The sequence below is a fragment of the Notechis scutatus genome, chromosome 1, assembly GCF_049901735.1.
Source record: "Notechis scutatus isolate UNSWTSFEM ecotype Mainland chromosome 1, rNotScu1.2, whole genome shotgun sequence".
Classification (NCBI taxonomy): Eukaryota; Metazoa; Chordata; class Lepidosauria; order Squamata; family Elapidae; genus Notechis; species Notechis scutatus.
In genome coordinates this window covers 89,439,378-89,459,868 of record NC_142009.1, presented here as the reverse complement: position 1 = coordinate 89,459,868, position 20,491 = coordinate 89,439,378, and the positions used below count along the sequence as shown (strand labels likewise).

The 20,491-nt window shown below is 35.2% G+C and overlaps 1 protein-coding gene across 3 annotated transcripts in view; it reads left to right on the top strand.

Annotated features, from left to right (window-relative positions):
• ADGRG6 (adhesion G protein-coupled receptor G6) overlaps positions 1 to 18,600 on the top strand; it is a 109,121-nt gene extending 90,521 nt beyond the window's left edge. For 2 of the 3 annotated variants that reach the window (XM_087970676.1, XM_087970671.1), the window contains 5 exons: positions 1,231 to 1,345; positions 2,944 to 3,227; positions 7,306 to 7,407; positions 8,932 to 9,084; positions 15,839 to 18,600. In XM_087970676.1, the coding sequence (XP_087826802.1) occupies positions 1,231 to 1,345; positions 2,944 to 3,227; positions 7,306 to 7,407; positions 8,932 to 9,084; positions 15,839 to 16,017 (833 nt within the window). In that variant the 3' untranslated portion in view covers positions 16,018 to 18,600. Of the gene's footprint in view, positions 1 to 1,230; positions 1,346 to 2,943; positions 3,228 to 7,305; positions 7,408 to 8,931; positions 9,085 to 10,033; positions 10,081 to 15,838 lie in introns of all 3 variants that reach the window. The other variant, XM_087970681.1, reaches the window with a different exon arrangement.
• Positions 18,601 to 20,491: the final 1,891 nt, after the last annotated feature.

Below are 20,491 nucleotides of genomic sequence, written 5' to 3'. Positions count from 1 at the left end.
CAGGGGATAAAAGTGGGTGTGTTTTCTCCTGAAACTTTGTACAAGACAAAGTTTAACCTTACTTCAGATTTTCTTCGTGAATGACTATTTTTGTGGACGGCCTTGTGATTTTCTGTGAGTAAAACTTTTATCAGTTCGGACTTGGCAGGCAGGACATATGGGAATGCCAAGAATATTATCAGTTCCAAAGAATTAACTCTGTGAAGTCCGAGCCAGCTTGCCTGCCTGTGTTGGTGTGAGTTTGTACTCTTTCATATTTTGGGAAAGAGGAAAGGCGAGACAGAACACATACACACACACACACACATACACACACACACATACACACACTTATTAAGTTTTCGCGGGTACTTACAAGTATCAGCTTGGTACTTGTACTTGGTACTTAAGTTTTCGCGGGTACTTCAGCTTTGTTTGGGTATTTTCCCACGTCATTATAGTTGTGCTTTTAAAGTTGTAGCAACGTTTCGGCAGAATCTCACCTGCCATTATCAGGCTTCTGTATTGTGTTCGTCTGTGAGAACACAATACAGACGAACACAATACAGAAGCCTGATGATGGCAGATGAGATTCTGCTGAAACGTTGCTACAACTTTAAAAGCACAACTACAATGACGTGGGAAATACCCGAACAAAGCTGAATACCATATATACATACATACATAAACACACACACACACACACACACACACACACACACACCACAGTATTTTAGAAATGTTGATAATTGATTTTAAAGGTACTGTTGCATTAATTTGCTCTATTAGATGATGTGGCAGATGGCTGAGATTCATAAGGTGGAAAGCCAGAGTTCTTACCTCTTTTTTCAGACGCCTCATGTCTTCACATCCTTTTGAAGCTTCTACTGTGAGGTAGCATCTTGGTACTTCCTGCTACCACCATCTTATGAAGATGCCTCACCTGGCATATATACCTCATTCCAGTGCTTTTAGAGAGATAGGACTCTTACACTCTATCCTTTCTTTCTGATTAAATAGGCAAAATGCTGAATCACTTTCTGGTCATTCATGTAACATATAAGTACAGCAGTTAGAGAGTTCAGCCTTTCCTCCCCCATGAAAAGTGAATCCAATCCCATAGGAAATTTTAAAAAATTTATATGATGAAGATCCATGTGTACTCATGTATGTATGAATCTGCAGCCTACATTCACAACAGATGGATTATGATATGTTTATAAAACTTCCTTTTGTTGTGTTTTATTGCAGGTTTACCAGCATTGGTAGTAATTATTATTTTATCAAGCACCCATGCAAATACAAATAATATTTACAACAACATTTTAAATGACAAAAATAATAAGGAACAAGATGGAGATGATTTGTAAGTACTTGGTTAAAATATGATGGTGCAGACAACCTAGCAAATGCTTTTAAATCATTTTTAAAGCAATGTGAATCCAATAAGAGTATGTATCTGAAATGATGGTAGCAAAGGCAGATATGATAAAGACAAATTTATCATGATCCTCTTCTCTCCAAGTAGCCAGTTAAGTAAGCTTTCCACTTTGGTTAAAATGTAACGCAAGTAGTTCTACATCAGGCCTGTCAAACTGGCAGCCCTCAGGCCACACCCACCACAGCTCCACAAAGGCAAAAAACGATCCAGCCCATGATGCAATCAAGTTTGACAGCCGTGTTGAGATGTTGGATGAAGAAGAAGCAATATTTAGGGAGACATGATGTGCTTATGCGATTTTCTAACTTAGTGGGAAAGGGCATGTTCTCATGAACATTACTGTCCTGTTTGAACTGTGGCACACGATTAATAATATTTTAATAAGTCAGTGCTAACAAATTTTTGGGTTAGAATTCTAATTTTTACTACATGATGATACTTCTAGAAATATTTAGTAGAAACCATTGACTTAGGTTAGTTCAGGAGTTCACATGAATGTACTTTGCTTCATGTTGCTTATGGACATAAATATCTCTCATCATATAGCTCCAAAATTTGATAAGCTTAACTTTCCAAACACATGTGCATAAATGATTTAAAATAGAGGTAGTCATATTTTTTTATCTCCAGTATATGAGTTTATTGCTGAAAAGACTAGTACAGGTAGTCCTCAACTTATAATTGACCCCAAAATTTTGTCTCTTGCTGAGACAGTTGTTGAGTTTTTGCCCCGTGTTATGACCTTTCTTTCCACAGTTGTTAAGTGAATCACTGCATTGTTAAGTTTTTTTTTATTGTTGGTATTTGTTTTTATTTTTTTTTTTTTTTTTTTTTTTTTTTTTTTTTTTTTTTTTTATTAATAAATAATTTTTTAAATTTAAATATTTTTTATTTTGTTTTTTTTTTTTTTTTTTTTTTTTTTTTTTTTTTTTTAAAATGGTTTTTTTTTTTTTTTTTTTTTTTTTTTTATTTTTTTAAAAATTTTTTTTTTTTTTTTTTTTTTTTTTTTTTTTTTTTTTTTTTTATTAAATATAAAAATATTTTTTTGGAAAATAAATTTTTTTTTTGAAATTTTTTTTTTTTTGGTTTTTTTGTTTTATTATGCAGTTTCAGGATTTTTTAAATGTAAATCAGAGATGATTATAAAATTAGGAATATTTACATTTGGGTCAGTACCAGGCTGGATATTGAACTTCTTCAGATAGATTTCAGGAAACCAGAGTGTGTTTGCATATTAATCTAATGGATCAAAAGAAGCAACAGATTTTAAGTGTTCTCATGCTTGTTCAGAAAAACATTTAATCTTCACTGAGGAAATTATGGCAATATTTGAAGTATCTAGAAGTACAGAATAACTGATTCTGAATCTGATCATTTACTAATCCAGCATTACCTTGATATACAACTTTAAGGAAGTAATAGTTAAAGCCTTTTACTTTTGTTTAAGTGACCCAAAGCAACCAGAATTAATAAACCAATTTTATAACATGAGAAATAATGTAGAATTAATATTTTTTTTACAGCTGCTGGATTAAAAGCACCGTTGTGTTTTACGTGACTTGTGTTGGCTACTTTGGAATCATGTTCCTCATGAACATTGCCATGTTTGTTGTGGTGATGATGCAAATCTGTGGACGAAATGGGAAACGGACCAATAGGACTATGCGGGAAGAGATCCTGAGGAACCTGCGTAGTGTTATTAGCCTGACTTTCCTCCTAGGCATGACATGGGGTTTTGCTTTTTTTGCCTGGGGGCCACTATATCTCCCTTTTGTGTATCTCTTCTGTATTTCCAACTCACTGCAAGGTAAGTAGAGAACCATTTTGGAAAAACAGTATAAATAATAACTTAACTTCTGGCACAGGTATATTATATGCATTATGTAGCACTCTTACCAGATACATTGTACTTAAGATTTGTAGATTTAAGCCCATACAAACACACACACACACACACACACACACACATACACCAGGGGTGAAATTCAACCACCTCAGCCCACCTCAGGAGAGGTGGTAGGGACGATTTAAATCGGTAAAAAATCGCCCCTGGTTGCTATTACTATTACACCAAGTATACCAAGCCATGCCCACAGCCACGCCCACAGATCCAGTAGGATAAAATTTTGAATTTCACCCCTGACACACACACACACATACACACACACACAAATGTAAATAGTAATGAGTCACATGACAGTAATTGATGATAATAGAATTCAGAAACTTCATATCATGGTAAGTAGAATTTTTTGGAACTGGAAATGGTCTCCAACTTACCCTGTTCTGATTGTTTGAGGAAAGTTTAATTCATCCAAGTCTTTCAAGTAAGAAATGTGGACTTGGCATATTTCTGCTTTCCAACTAGAAACTTATTCAAAATATCTAATTTAGAATTAACAATGCATTCCAAAATTAATTCTAAAATGTTCCTTATTATTGAAATAGGAAGGGGACGGGAGTTTAGCATGAACTAGTGGTTCTTGTTCTAAGCCATGACCCATAGAGTTGATTAAGGATTTTTTTTTCTGATTTTTCTCTCATTTTTATTAGATGATGATGATGATGATGATGATGATTAATGTTACTATTATTGTTGTTATTGTTATTATTTTGCTATCTACTCTTGCCATATCAAAATTTGATATCTTGCTGGCAAACAGAATCCTGAACCATTTTACACGATTTCTTTCTACTATTTCACTAGTTTGGAAAGAATAAAAGGGGGGAAATATATTATAAGATACTATTACATTATAAGAAGTTCATTATTTTTGTCATTTGTTTATTACATAAGAGCAGATGAAGGATGCAAACATTAAATTATCTCAAAAAAATCCAGATTTTGAAATATTTATCATATAGATAATGTGTGGCTTTGTTTTAATAACATTTAAATTTAGTTATGGTTTAGGTTCAGCTTATAAAGCCTGTATCACTTCCCCTTCAGCAGAGGTGGAGTTGATTTTTGTAGCAGAATTGGAATAAATTTGGTACCAAATTAAAAGGGATATCTTTTTCACGCCAACTGCTCTCCATTTGTTTTTTCAGTCATTTCCCTTTTTATTGAAAATACTCCCAATTTTATTTTATGCCACTGCTTTCCCAAGGGTATTGTCAGACAACACCTATCATGTGTGATAGAAAGCTTGAATTGGTGCAGTTTTACAAAGACTGCAAAGGTTTCATTTTTTAAAAAAAAAGTGAACTGAAAGGTATTCATCAGAGCTATCTCCATACTTGATTTTATTGGAATTTATTGAGCACTCTTACCAGGAAGGTCATGGAATCTGGGTTCTTATCCAAAATCCAGATGAATTATTAAAATTTGTTCTTAGAAATTCAATGAGAGTTCCAAAACAAATTCACATTTATGCATTTTTCAAAGAATCCCACTGTTCTTAGGAAGAAGAAAGTTTCAAGTTTAGCAAATAGCCCTAATAGCAGCCTGAATTAATTAGTTGAAGGAATTTAACGGGGGAAAAAATATTTAACACATAAAATGAATGTTTATCTCCATATACAGTGTGCCATAGAGACATCTTGAAGTATAGATATGGAATTTTTAAAACTAAATAGAGAAATAGAAAAGTATTAATAGTATTTGTTAGAATACTATATGTTAAAATAATTAATTTAACATTTGGAGTACCTTGTCATTAAAAAAGAAAGGGCATTTTCTGTTTCACTAATATAATTAACTGGAATAAAATAAGATCCTTTTTCTTAAAAAATGGGACAGCAATATAACAATTGCCAGCTTATAGGATGTCCATGGCAAAATTCCATTGGACCAACAAGTAAGGTAGAATAAAATGAACATGCTACAGTATGTTGTTTATCTTCTACCTCTACATCCAAATAGATGTAATAACAGACAAGATGATTTTGTGTCTGTGTGTCTGTGTGTCTGTGTGTTTTCTTAAGTTTTCACGGGTATTTATATGTATGGTATTCAGCTTTGTTCGGGTATTTTCCCACGTCATTATAGTTGTGCTTTTAAAGTTGTAGTGACATTTCGGCAGAATCTCATCTGCCATCATCAGGCTTCTGTATTGGGTTCATCTGTGTGTCAGGCTTTCACAGTCCCCTGCGCATCATGCCCTGCCACATACATCGGACAGACCAATAGAAGAATAAGTACCCGCCTGGATGAACACAAAAATGCAGTAGAAAAGCTGGAACACACTTCCTCACTAGTCCAACACATGAAAGCCACAGGTCATAGCATCGACTTCAATGGCACCAAAACCCTAGCCACTATAGAAAACCGCAGCTACAGAATTATCAGAGAAGCCATAGAGATTGAAAAAAGACCTGAAAGCATGAATAGAAGAGATAACTCCACCAGACTGTCAATTATCTGGAAGTCTGCACTCACAAACAAAAAAATCTCCACACCACAAGCCAAGCAAACACCTGGGCACAAACAGACCCCCCCGATACCTCCAGCCCAAACATATCCCAACCAGACACCCAGATGAAACCTAGCTTCCAGCCAATCAAGACAAAAAAACAGTACAAAACAGACAGAAGATATTAGAAACACCAATCAAGCAGAACACAGCAAACTCCAAGACCAATAAACACAGACCAAGACTCCCAACCAATCAGAATGAAGAAAAAACAATTCTAACACAGCAGGAGGCTAGCACCAAATTTAAAACAAAAATGGCTGTGAAAGCCTGACACACAGACGAACCCAATACACAAGCTGGATGATGGCAGATGAAATTTGCCGAAACGTCACTACAACTTTAAAAGCACAACTAGGCACTTTTGGTGCTTAGCCACTATAGCCACAGAATTATCAGAGCCACAGAATTATCAGAGAAGCCATAGAGATTGAAAAAAGACCTGAAAGCATGAATAGAAGAGATGATTCCGCCAGATTGTCAATTATTTGGAAGCCTGCACTCACAAACAAAAAAATCTCCACACCACAAGCCAGGCAAACACCTGGGCACAAACAGATTCCCCCCTGATACCTCCAGCTCAAACACACCCCAACGAGGCACCCAGATGAACCCTAGCTTCCTAATAAATAGTAGCCATCCATTTACTCGGGGCCAAGCCGCACTAAAAGCCTCCAATACAGGGAACACAATGTTGCCAGCCAATCAAGACAAGAAAAGCCACAAAACAGACAGAAGATATTAGAAACACCAATCAAGCAGAACACAGCAAACTCCAAGACCAATAAACACAGACCAAGACTCCTAACCAATCAGGATGAAGAAAAAACAAAAGGAGGAACGGATGGAATGTGGAGTGCAGAAGTATTAGGACTAAGTATAAAGGCATGAGGGAAATAACACTAACACTCAATAAAGCTTTGGTTTCTCCTGTTTAATGTCACCATTAAGGATACAGCATCAGCATGAGTAGGGGAGTAATGGGAGGAGAATTTTGGAAGATCATTGGAGAAAGGACATGTGCCCAAGGTTTTCTCAACTGGAGGTCATTCATATATTAACCAGTTTGACTTAAAAATGAGGTGGTCATTCTAACTGTGGTCAATATTGATTCCAAAATGACAATAGGACTGTTTGTTACTATTCATAGAGCCATTAGTTAAAGTAATATTTATTAAATTATTTTCATATAATCAAAGTTTGGAAGTTGATGAACAAGCTGAAACTTCATGCAGGAATTAATGAGTTGAACAGTTTGGAGACCCCTGATCTAATTTATTAGGACTTCTACCTTACTCTGAATCAATTAAATTCATATCTGGTTGGGTTTGCACATATGTAACAATTAGTGAAGGTGTATATCTAAATACCATATATAATATTTCATGAACGAAAGGTATTTGTGCCTTTATGTGTATTTCTTAATCTTATTTAATAAAGCCCTCGATTTTTTATTATTTTACTTTTCAGGTTTATTTATATTTATATTCCACTGTGCAATGAAAGAAAATGTACAAAAGCAATGGAGAAGGCATCTTTGTTGTGGACGATTCAGGCTGGCAGATAACTCAGGTAATATGAACTACCCTTTGCAATTCTTCTCTCTTAATTGAGCCCATAAAGCTAAAATGTACATTATAAAGTAATCTTTCATCCATGTGCTGACCTGCAAAGACCTGCTAAGCACAACTTTCTGAGATATTTAATAGAAATTATTGACTAGAAAATTGAGAATGTGCCATTTCTGCAAATGATGTTATTTCAAAGAATGAGTGTTCCCTTGCAATGTTTATGGAAATGTTTGAGGAGATATTAGAAACTAAAGCCTGAAACAATAAAAATAAATAAAGCAGTTGCTTTGATCCTTTTATCTTAGCTTTCACTGAATTAAATATATGTATTCATAAGCCTGGCAGAATTTCCATTTAGTAGATAAATGGACAAGATCCATATACTGTATAATTGTCATTTTATTCTATGATTTCTTACTATAATTAAGGTCAGTTCTACTCATTATTAAAGCAATGGGTTACTTACAGAAATGTCCTTGTAATTTTCTTGGCAGTTATATGGAAGTTATTTTCTCTTCCCAACTTTCCAGATTGCTTACTTAACTTCCTAGTTATTGTGTGTGTGTGTGTGTGTGTGTGTGTGTGTGTATATATATAAGAAATTTTGCATAATAATATACTTCCATTACAAATAGGTCATTTTTGTCATTTTTATTCACCATTGTGAAGGGCCATCTTCACAATCCATTCTTCCATTGAGGACATTTCAGTATTTCTCCAACTTTGTTCATACAGGTAGTCCTCAACATATAACATATAAATTCAGAAACTTTTCAAAGTTACGATGGTGCTGAACAAATGATGGTTACCATTGATCATCGTCTTCTGGCCATCCCAGGATTCCCATGATCAAGTGATGATGATCTGGGCACTTGACAATCACTTTCACTTATGACCAGTTGTTGTACCCTGTGGTCATCTGATTGCCATTCATTACCTTCTCTGATGGCTTCCCCAATAAGTCAGTGGGGAAGCTGGCAGGGAAGGTTGCAAGTACTGGAGTAAGTCTCCATCACCCACACATCTTCCCCAACTCCTCCGCACTTGCACTTGCAGGCTATTCAGGAACTACTGCACAACCTCTGCCTTCTTGCTGCACCTGCCTTCCACACCCTCCCTGAGCCTTGTGGCATCACTCTCACACGCCCCTAGTACCTCCCTGAGCCTCATGCGTCTCTCACCAGTTACACATCCCCTCACTCACTCCCCCATGCAGTAGCAACCACTCCAAGCCTCGCTAAACAAGAACTACTTGTATCTTATATAAGTGACAGGGTGGGAATAATTTCAGATGTTTAAACATGAACGATATCATTAAAATGGCAGTGTCACTGCATATATGAATTTCCCATATTGTCAGCATAGAAGAAATGCACAACTGCCTGATTTGCATAATAAAGGGTAATAAACACACTAGGGAAAAATGACATTTCTTTAATTCCATTCCTTTACTTCTTATAAGGTCTGAATAATTATTTCAATCTGGTATGCAATCACAGCCAGTTTTGCTTTCATTTATTTTCAGACTGGAGTAAAACAGCAACTAATATAATAAAGAAAAGTTCAGACAATCTGGGAAAATCCTTATCTTCCAGTTCTATTGGTTCTAATTCAACATACCTGACTTCAAAATCCAAATCCACATCAAACACCTACCATAAAAGGAACAGCCATTCTGGTCAGTAGTTTTCAATATGAAAAGTGTAATTGTTAAACTATCTACCTGGAATAGCTTGCTTTAGATTGATGTAGAACGTTAGGTAAGTTATGCACTAGAAATGCATCCATAGGAATTAACCATAATTTGGCTGGGATTCCTCTGCTTTAATAGTATTTTTTTCCAACAGCCAATTCAAGTAACATATGTTGGCAGAAGGCTCTCAAGCCTCACATGCTATTGAGTTATCTTTAAGATAACCAAAAGCTAAAACTTATCTAAAACTAAAACAGAGTAAGATTGTTGACACTTTTCAACAAAATACTGCTAACATTCCTTTTTCGTATAAGTAACATTTCTTTTAAATTGTGTTTATTTTACTTATCAAATGTCTATATTCACTTAAGTCACTTTGGGTGGTTTACAGTTTTAAAAAAAACCCATTGTATTGAATGCAATAAAATTTTCTCTGAAACTGTTTTAAAGTGTTTACAATTATTGGCATGTAATACCCCATTGGATTAATTGCAAATAGTCTTTTTAGTGATTCATTAAATTTGAATCAACATAAGTGAGTAATTTGATGAGTTGTTGTGCATTAAAGCTTTATTCGCAGATGTTCTACATTACATAATAGATTTTCTTGAAGTATCTGAAGGTGGTTATTTGTCCTTGCTCATGATACAGCTTATTGATCTCTTTTTAATATAAATGACAACAATAATATGTTTGTGTTATGTGCAAAATTTGTAAAATACAGTTTATGTTAATCTTTCATTCTGTATTAACTGTTAACTGCTTGAGTACACCTATGTAAAATACAGTTATTCAAATTGGTATGTTGTGCTTAAGCACAGCATGTTTAAGCATCATTTAGTAATGTATGTGGTGGTGGATATCTCCAAGTAATTGTTGAATTATTTCACTATTCTCCAAAATTGATTCAGCTGCTCATATGTTTATGGTATAGATAATGTCTTCTAAGAACATATCCTCACCAGTGGTCGAACATTCAAGGTAAAGTGTATATCACATTTGCTGAATGCATGATTTCCAAGCGCTTGCATAAGGACACTTGCATGAAGTTTGAATCAGCACAAAAAGATTAACTAATCATACATATTGCTTCATTCTATACTGTGCATCTTTCTCTGTCATTAATTCTGGCTGACTACAATTTGGTACACAAGAGTGCTTTCGATTATGGTTAGCATGAAAATGAAACATTCAGGATTGTTTGAGGTAAACATCTAAGCGAAACAACCTCATAAAATGCATATTGTTAGGTATGCATTTTTGTCTAGTAGCTGACAAGAAGAAAATGAAAAAGACACCATTAAAGTGATTCACCTAATTTGTAATAATGTCTGCAAGAAATTACTGTATTCTCTGATGCTGAACATTTTTCAAAATGTTAGAAAAAGCTTTCAGTTATCAGCCTACTTAGATTTTTAAAATATGCAGTGAATGTAGACGGTATACTGGTTCAGCATTTATTGTAATATTTAGCCAACCTAATGAAAGTAGAATGAATTTTGCTGGATTCAGCTATCATACAGTGATCAACAGAGAATGTCAAAAAGCTTATAGGTAGAAAATGAGGAAATTGTCTTCTTCAAATATTGGTCCCTGACAGTTGGTTTAAGCCATGCTGCCTTTGAGCCTTAGCATAACATATAACTATTAAGCTATTGCTCCTGCTCTCTATGAATATGTCTAGCTCTGAGGGCTTAGACTTGCCACCTGCCAAGTCACTGTCTATGGTCCTTGGGCTCTCAATCCCATGTACTCTCCTTTTTAAAAATCCAACATATACATGTTCATAATCCAGTCATTCAATTTTAGCCTCCCAAGAAAGGGAAAAATCATTATGAACATGAAAACAGGCCGCTGCCATCCCCTTCCTGCAGGGCCTACCTTCCTCAATCTGGGTAGGAGAAGTGGTCGTGAGGATGGCATCTGGGAGTGGGTCAAGCTATTTTGCATCAGCTGCCGAAGCAGTCTCCAGCCATCAGAATGGAGAAGATCTCGCCGACTGAGGGGAGAGAAAGAAAGAAGGAAGGAGCTGGGAGAGCCTGAAATAATGGTGAAAGCTTCTCCACTTATCATGGTGGGGGAGAAGTGAACCTATGAAAAGCCTGAGGGCTGGAGTATCATCATACCACTGAGTTGCTGCAGTACATTTTTTTCTACGGCAGATATGAATGAGCAAGTCTGAGCATTTCCCTTTGGCTCCTCCTTTGCCACCTGCTTGTGGAAGAAGAATTGGAAGGAAGAGTAAAGACTACAGTTCTCTATTCCCCCCCTCCCCCATTTCACACATGGATTTTGAGGAATAAAGGAAGAGAGGAGGAAGAAATTTATTACATCATCCCAAATAACCTGAGGCCACAATCCGGGAGATCATGAACTAGCAAACATATCTTAAGTTAATATGACCAAAATGTAGCATGGAAGGCTAGATAGGTGACTTGGAAGTTCCCTTAAGGTGAGATCTGGAAAAAGCCCATTTGAGGCCATTATTATTAGGGCTAAACGATCAGAAGGAAGGATGTGCAATAAACCTGGCTGAGGTACCTTTTAAAGTAGTGGCTCCCAACCTTTTGGGCACCAGGGACTGGTTCTGTGGAGAGGTGCTTTTCCGCGGACCGAAGGGGGCATGGTTTTGCATGCTGCCTGCATCCCTCCGATGGGGCTTTGCTTGTTTGTGGAGACCAGTTTCTGGCATGCCATGGACTGGTGCCAGTCCATGGACCGGTGTTTGGGGACCCCTGTTTTAAACCAGGGGTCTCCAATCTTGGCAAAGTTAAGACTTGCGGACTTCAATTCCCAGAATTCTGCGAGTTGAAGTCCACAAGTCTTAAAGTTGCCAAGATTGGAGACTCCTGTTTAAAAGGACTGATGAGGGATTTGTGAAATTCTCTATTCTTGTTCATCTTTTGCCTCCACAGGCTTTGGAGACTTGAAAGTATACCCCAATGGAGGGATGGGGCAGGAATTAATGGGTCTTCCTTAGATAAAATGAAGCTTTCTTTGGAAAGATTGTCTGCTAATGGTGCTGAGCTACAGAATCCAGCATCCCTTACAATTAGCCAGAGTGGCTAGGTCTGCTGGGAATTGCAATTCATCAACATTTGTAGAGCTACGTGGATTATGGATTAAAGTGGGTTTGTTTAAATAAGTAACTATTTGTATTTATGAATAAAAAGATTTTATTATCCACCCCTCAGGTTAATGAGCTGTTAATGAGCTTCTAAATTTGCTTTTGCACATTTTGGTGGCAGATGCTGTTTTGCTGTCTTGTTCACTACGTTTCACCTCCATGGCTGACTCCAAGTTCCAATAGAGTGAAGGGAAAAACTTTTCTGTATTTTTCATGCTATTGCTTATTTCATATACATCTGATATAAAATTCTTATTGATCTTCCTTCTAAACCCCTAAACACAGTAGAAATCTTTGCTCTAGTGCTTAAATCACAGATTTATATTGAATAAATACATATAATGTAACGTAAGAAATCATAACTTTTCAAAACACATTTTCAAAAATAATACAACAAAACCAAAGTAAGCCATATGAGAATGTTTGCCAAAAAAAAAAAACATTCTGGCTATATTTTAGCATACCTACACTTATTTTCCATGTTAAAAAAAATCCTGTGCAATTTGCATTTTCTTCATTGCATTTCATAAGTAATTGTGGTTAATTTTAAATCTACTTAATTTTAGCTATACATTATTATAAAAAAATTGAGGAATCCTTTCCCTCTTGTTTATACTTGTGATCAATTTAAGTTTTATATAGTTGCTAGTTTGGGTAAATGAATGCTAAATATTTTAAGGAATATTACTCTTTTGGGTAAATATAATATTTGATAGTAACACATACCAATTGTGGTAAGAATTCAGCAGGTAAAATTTTATTCATTAGATACCTATAAAAATAATGTGTTTAGTTGTATATTAAGAGAAACATGATATGAGCACCATCTAATGGTCACATTTAGATCAGCAAAGCTGCTCACTGTCTTGAACTCTCTAGCCTTCTGGTAGTAGTATCTTACTCAAAAGCTTGTTCTAGGTATGCTTGAGGTTGAAGTTACCAGTATGAACACAGCTGACTGAACTCAGTTGGTGTCAGCTGATACTTGAGTCAGTACTGATTATGTCATAGTATAACTCTGCCAAAGTCTGAAACAATATATTTTACCTACTAAGCATTATTGAAAAGGAATTCAGTCAACTCTATCAGTATTGTTATAGATATTCATTGCACCCAGGTCAAAATTACATATCTTAGTAGAAAAAATACATTATCAAGTTCTTTCTCTTTTTAGGTAATATATAATACTATTTATTCTGTGAGAGATGAGTCAATATTACTTTCACAGATATTTAACCACACGTTCTTCTTTCTGGGTTAATCTCTACATCGAAAACTATCCAGTTCACACAAAATGCATTCAAACATTATTCTTCTTTCTCAAAATGTATTAATTAAATGCATTTTGGCACCTTTTATGTAAACAAAGGCATGCTGGAAACTGTGCCTCTCTTAATTTTGATCAGAATTGGTAAACTTCAGTTCTGCCAAGCATCTTTAGCTACATGATAATGATGTGATCATGATATTTTGTTGTCAATAGCCATACCAGCTGATTTTGTACAGCGTAAGGGAAACATACAATACAAGCAGCATGGTGGCCTAAAGATGGCGCTCTCAACTCATAATCAGGAGGCTATGAGTTCGATCCTAGTTAGCGGCAAATATTTCTCTCTCTGGATTCAATAAGTTATTGTCTGCTGTGAACTCCATGAAGGCATCAGCAAGGGCATCCAGAAAGTAAATGCTTGTGCTCCTTTCAGGCATCCCAACTCCACCCTGTACAAGGGATTACAGGGTCATTTAAAAAATGGAAGCACATATTATGATCATAACATAATAGAGGGTGAGAGTGCATGTTATTAAAAAATATGAAGCTGTGACTTCCAGTGTCAATTCTATACCTTCTTTACAATTTGAAGTAATGTCACAGTTGGATGCAGCAAAATCACTCTGAAAGTGAGATGAGCAGTACCTAAATTTGATAAATAAACAAAAACCTAAATCTACAGATTCTGCATCTCTGGGGGTGGTTTGACATTTATTTCAATGTAGATAACACAGTCTGTATAAATAAAATGCAATATGAATGTAAATTGATAGTGAGGAACGCAGTCAAAATCCGTTCTCAGCACATAATAAGCTGAGTCCAAAAATGGTGAAACCTGTAGCCATTACTGTTGATTTTAGTGCAACTGTCCTCATTTCAGCAATTGTGATTTTCTTTCCCCTTTCTGGCATGACTCTTAATGAGATAGTTTTTTCTCTTTTCCTTATCCTGAATTGGTTCATACATTCAAAGCGGATAGTTCGTGTGAAATTATCCTGATTCCTGTTCAGAATGAAGCAGATAACATCCACATTCCCAATTCAAAAACAGACTCCAAATGCTTATACCAAACAGCATTTAATTGTGAGTCAGATTACTGCAGTTTGATATCATGGCTTCAATAATGCTGATGCCATTATTTCAGTAACTAGGTAGGTCAGCATAGAAATGTCATCCAATAACTAGTGAACTTGTGTTAAAGCAAAAAAAAAAAAAAAATGGTCAAAAATACCTAATGGTTAGAAAAGATGATAGGAAAACATGTAGATTTTCAACCTGAACTTTTTCTATTAGGTATAGCACCAGAAAAATTTGATAAACAAAATATATATTTAATATTGCATATATTAACAGCAGCAAGGATTATATTTGCACAATATTGGAAAAATGAAGAAATATGAGACAAAGAGATAATTTGGACAGACTTACATGGAAGATTAAACAAAAAGAAGATACAGAATATTATCAAACATGGAATTTATTCTACCAGTGATTGGAAAAAAGGGGTGGAGATCAAGAACGTGATCTGTACTGCTAAGCAAATAAAATAACCCAGACAACACGATGTTTATTAAGCACTAACAAAATGTAAACAATAGAAAATTAATAAAATGTTATTTTAAAAAATGTCATCCAATAACTGAAAGCCAAAGCTAAATATCAGATTATGTAGACTGAAGGAATAAAATTTGATCTGTACTTCTAGATAGATCAGGATATGGTGTGCATACAGTCCAACCCTACTAATTTACAGCTCCCAGAGCACCGGCGGAGCTGGATTTTTCAGGCAGATGATACATATGAAATGTGTACTTTAAGACTTCACATTGTACCTCTTAGAAATACTCTCTCTCACATACATACACACACACACACACACACATTTTACTCCTTAAAACTGCTCAAAATGATAACAATTAATTGAACTATTCAATTACTTGCTAACATTCTGAGAGTTTTTAGGAGTAAATTGGGTGACTTTAATTCTTAGGAAAGCATAAATCACAATTTTGCTACTTCCATTTCCCTGAACCTCATCCAAATGGCTTATTAGTAATTGCTGCCCTAGAACAGAAAAAGGATAAAATGTTATAAGAAAATAATAAAGGAAAAGCTTTTAATGTATGGTTGCTAATGTGCAATATAAAGCTTGTTGTAACTATCAGACTGGCAGCTTACTCATGGTATGGATTGTAAAAAGAAAACCAGAATTCGGAACAAAAATAAAAGGGTATCATATACTTTGTAGTATTTACTAAGGGGTTGTCTGAGGTCATCCTCTTGGCAGTAAATTTTGTTTTCAAAATTACTGACTTGTTTTGTTTTGTCTTGTTTTTAATCAGACAATGTTTTTCTTGACAAGCCTTCAACAAAATACATCCAAGTGGACATGGAACAGACGTCAATCATCCCAGTTCACCAAGTCATTGACAAAGTGAAAGGTTACTACAATACTCAATCAGACAATTTCTATAGAAATGTGATCATGTCAGACTCCCTGAGCCACAGTACAAAATTCTGAATATCTGGGTATCTGGAAGAAGACAAGTCAACAAGCAGAATAAAGATTATTAAGTGTTGAACGTGTGACTGGCAAAAGATATAAACTTTACCAAAGTGTTGTGCTTTATCCAGTTATATAAGCTTTTCAGCTACCTATACTTGGAGAAACAGAACATCTAATCAATTCTCTCCACTCTCTTATCAACAGTTCTCAAGCATCTAACAGTGACATGTTTATTAATCCCATCTATAATCTTGCAAAGTTAAGAATCTTGAAAAAGCCCAAAACTAAAGCTTGTAGCTTTCGAAGACATTTTCAAAGCATGCTGTTAAGATGTTGCATCAACCCACATTTTCTTCTGTGATATATATGTATGTCTGTGTGCATATGTAGCCTTACACAGGGAGGGCTATCCAATTGTGCATGTCAATAGGTATAAATGTATTCCCTTGGATCATGTAATCAAATCTACTCTGAAAAGAGGGATAATAGCATATTCTGCTTGCAGCATCAGCAGAGGTCTGTTTGCATAATGCTAGAGAGGTCATTTGAGATTTTATAGATGTTTTTTTCTCCACAGACAAGGCAAAGAAAAATTATTTTTAGTGAATTTATACTTTTTTGTGCCTGATTACAGAAATCAAAAGTGTTTCAAAGATTATCTTTCTCTCGATCTTAACTCTTGCTTGCAAACTCTGGGCCATATTTATTATTTTATTATTTTTTAATGGTAGAAGCATTGAAGTGTGCTTCTGTGATTATGGGAAAACTTAATGAAGTGTTTTATATAACTTGAAAGCTTGCCTAGTTATAGATCAAAAGAAACTGAGCGGTTAAACTGAGCACAGTTGCTATGCATCTTCATCATGATCAAAGAATAGAAATTCTGAATCAGTCCAATATTATATATGAACTTCCATCAGTTTTTCCTAATTTGCTTTATTTTCACATCCTTATATATGTGGAATTCCAGGATGGAACATGGTTTTCCATTGATTTATGCCTTAAGAGCAATGTTTATTAACCTGTACAAATCAAGTTACTGCCTTACACCTTTTCACCCAGATAGACCTTTTCCAAGATATGTATTGACACATACCTAACAAGAAATCTTTATCATTTCAGATATACACAGCTGCTGAAACAATTGAGATTTTCACACGTAAGCATAGCGGTCATGCCATCTATTCTTCCCTTCATATAGTATTTTGAATTACAGATTGTATTATTATATACTCTGTAGCAAATATACTTAGATTTACTAAAGTCAGTATGCCTCATCTTTAAAGGAGAAGGTTGTTATATTCATTGTTTACAACCGTAACACAAATTTTCTTTGGGTGAAATTAGCTAAAATAAATACTCCAAATATATATATTTGCACACAAACATACACACACACATGCTAAATATAAAACAATCTGTCACTTGCTCAATTCTTTAGTAACTCTGTGTGCCATTTTATTTAATCTCCCAATAATATATAGAATAATCTCCAGTACGTCTTCTTAGAAATAATTCCAACTGAATACAAGGAGGCTTATTTTAAGGAAAATTTGTACAGAATTGCAAATTTGACCAGTGACTGACAGGTGGTCATAGGATTTCTCCCTCTTTCTATGGCAATAATCTCTGCAAGCTTATTTTCAAAGTAAGTTTCAACTCCATCTGTTATTATAGGTGTTTAACAACTACAATTTATTAATTTGCACCATCAGAATGGTCAAGTTGCCCTGTTACACTAAAGTTGTTTGAACTTCAAACTATTTAATTTGTTTTATAATCCCTAAAAGGTATTATTTATTGCAGGTTAAGGATTTATTTTAATATGAGTGAATGATTCCTCGTGACATCAAATTATACCAGAGTCTGATGGGATCAAACAGAGTCTGATGGGATTACTAAAGAGAATGTTTTGTTTATATGTGCCTTCTAAAAAAATTAGTTTATATCTCTCAATAAATTTCAGAAAGTCACTTATGTAACATTTATTCTGGATAAAATATTCAAAATAAGAAGGGAAACTCTATTTCTGTATATGGTAATTGGAAGTAAATAATATTAAAATGGTAAATAAGGCTTTACTTTCATTAGGAAAATTGTAATACTTTAGTTTCCCCTTAAGATGGTTTTATCTGACCAGATTAATGTGAAATGTGTCTATATTTTAGCCAAATAAGAATATTCTTTGCATTTACTACCATGTAGTAATCCTTTAAAATTTATTTCAGATAAATAGTTTTTCTAGTGTTCTTCTTTCATCATATCACCTTTCTTGTATAAATCTTTGGTTTTCTTATCAGCAAAGCTTAACTTTCTTTGTATATATTTATTTATTTCTGAGGTTCAAAATATGTCAGCATATTTCAACTGCACACTAGCTGTCTTTGTATACAAACTTTAAGTGATAAGGAGAAAAATAGGTGTGTGTGTGTGAATATGTCTGCATGTTGGATTTGCTACGTGTACAATTTATTGGATAAGCTTTTGTTTATCACGGAAATACTGATATAATTTCAAACATTAGTTTTTAGGGACTAGTGTACAATTTATAGAAACATTGTAACATCAGTAGTCTCATTAAATTTTTCAAAATTGTGAGTGACTCTTGATTCTTTGCAACCGATCAACAAAATTCTTTAGTAAAATGCTGGAGAATAACCTATTTCTTCCTAGTAGCCGTTCTTAATCAGAATTTGGAGATGGAAGAGTTAAACCAGACACTGTTGCGGTTTGCTGGCAGCCTGTGCAGACGGCAGTAGAGTTGGACAGTGAGGAAGAAAGGGGACCAGTCAGGGAGTCTGGAGAAGACTTAGACGATGGTCTTGCATCCAATGCAGGGATGGGGCCAGGGCCATCTGGGAGTGGGGTGCTGCCTTTGGAGCCTTCGGAGTCTGGCAGCAGCGAAGCAGAGGACCCAGGGGAGCCTGTTCTCAGTGCGCATGTGTGCAAAGCTGATAGAAGGAGAGAGCAGCTGAAGCAGAAGGGGCAATTCGGAAGTAAGGCTGGGAGATGATTGCCCCTACCATAAGGGATAAAAGTCAGACCTCAATGATGAACTCTTTGCAGGAAGCAAAGTAGTTCAACAGATTCCAAGTCCTTGAAGCTCTGTGTATTCTGGTCAGTTTTTTCTGGTAGTTCAGTTGGTTTCTGTTATAATTAATTTGGATACTTCTGTTTTTGGCAGCTTTCCACAGCACTGACAGGCATGTGCTTATCTTGGGGAACTGTTTAAGATTAGTTCTGGCTGAGAATGTAAGTAATTCCCAGCATTGCATTAAAATAGGTTTTGCTTTTAAAACAAGTTTGTGTTTCATTACTTTGATGAAGCCTGGGTCAGAACAGACACTGAGAGGACAGGGAACTGTAAACTCTGCCTAATGATCGTAGGGTCACAGGAAACTACCTGATTGAAAAGAGGAGGGATGAGATAAGAGGGCAGGTATTTTTATGTATTGTCAGGGAGAAGCAAACAATCTGATCATTATTTTCCAAAAGAATGCAAAATTGCAATTTTAGGCAAATATTTCATCCTTTTCAGATAGTTTGGAACACTAAAATTGTAACATTAAAATCCCAAAAGTGCACTCCCTTTTATCTCCTCAGCCAATGCTTGGCATCACCACAGGCATTTCTTACATATCCATGAATATATAAACATACATTGCACATCTTTATTCCCTACTGTCAGTTTTGAACCATCCTCTAAGTATGTCATTTATTCACATGGAAGTTTTCATCATGTGTCATGGTTTCTGAATTTAGTAGCCAACCTTCCCTTTAACTCCATACTTGAACAAAGCATTCCAAGATTCAAGTCTCTTCACTTTATCCAATAAATATAATAAATCTTTCTCACAATCATATCTTTCTCAGTGACCGGGTGTACACACCAGCCCAGGTCTTCTTGCATTTGCAACATTTTACCCGTAACTGCTTCTACCTTTCCAGGCCAAATTCTGGAACTTTGGCAGTGCAAATGTGCACTTTCCATTCATTCTGACAAGACTTTCTAAGGGGCAAATGAAGATTTTGCATCCACTAAGGATGCAGTCTTCACATTACACACACAAAGTAACATGCTTCTTAGCCAAATCTTATTCATATTTAAACTTTTCCCCAGTTATACCATCTACTTCTGCAGCTTTACCATTATTCAAGAGTCACACATTTATTAAATATTTTTCAGCACTTTTTCCTTGAACATTAACATAATGTTTCTTACTATCCCACTCTTTCAAATCTCTAAAATGTTCCTTCCGGCAGACCATGATTTCAGTTTAATTCCAAATCATTTTATCCATTTTAATTCCATTTGCTTGCTGGAGGCTTCTTGTCATCTCTTCTCACACAATCCTCTTTCACCACTATACATTACATATTCTCACTCTCATTCTTTGTAGCATTTTCTTGTATCCATTTGTCTTCAGTTCTTCATTTTACCAAGTACCTTTTCATGCTTACCATTAGCAGAACTACACACTTACATGGC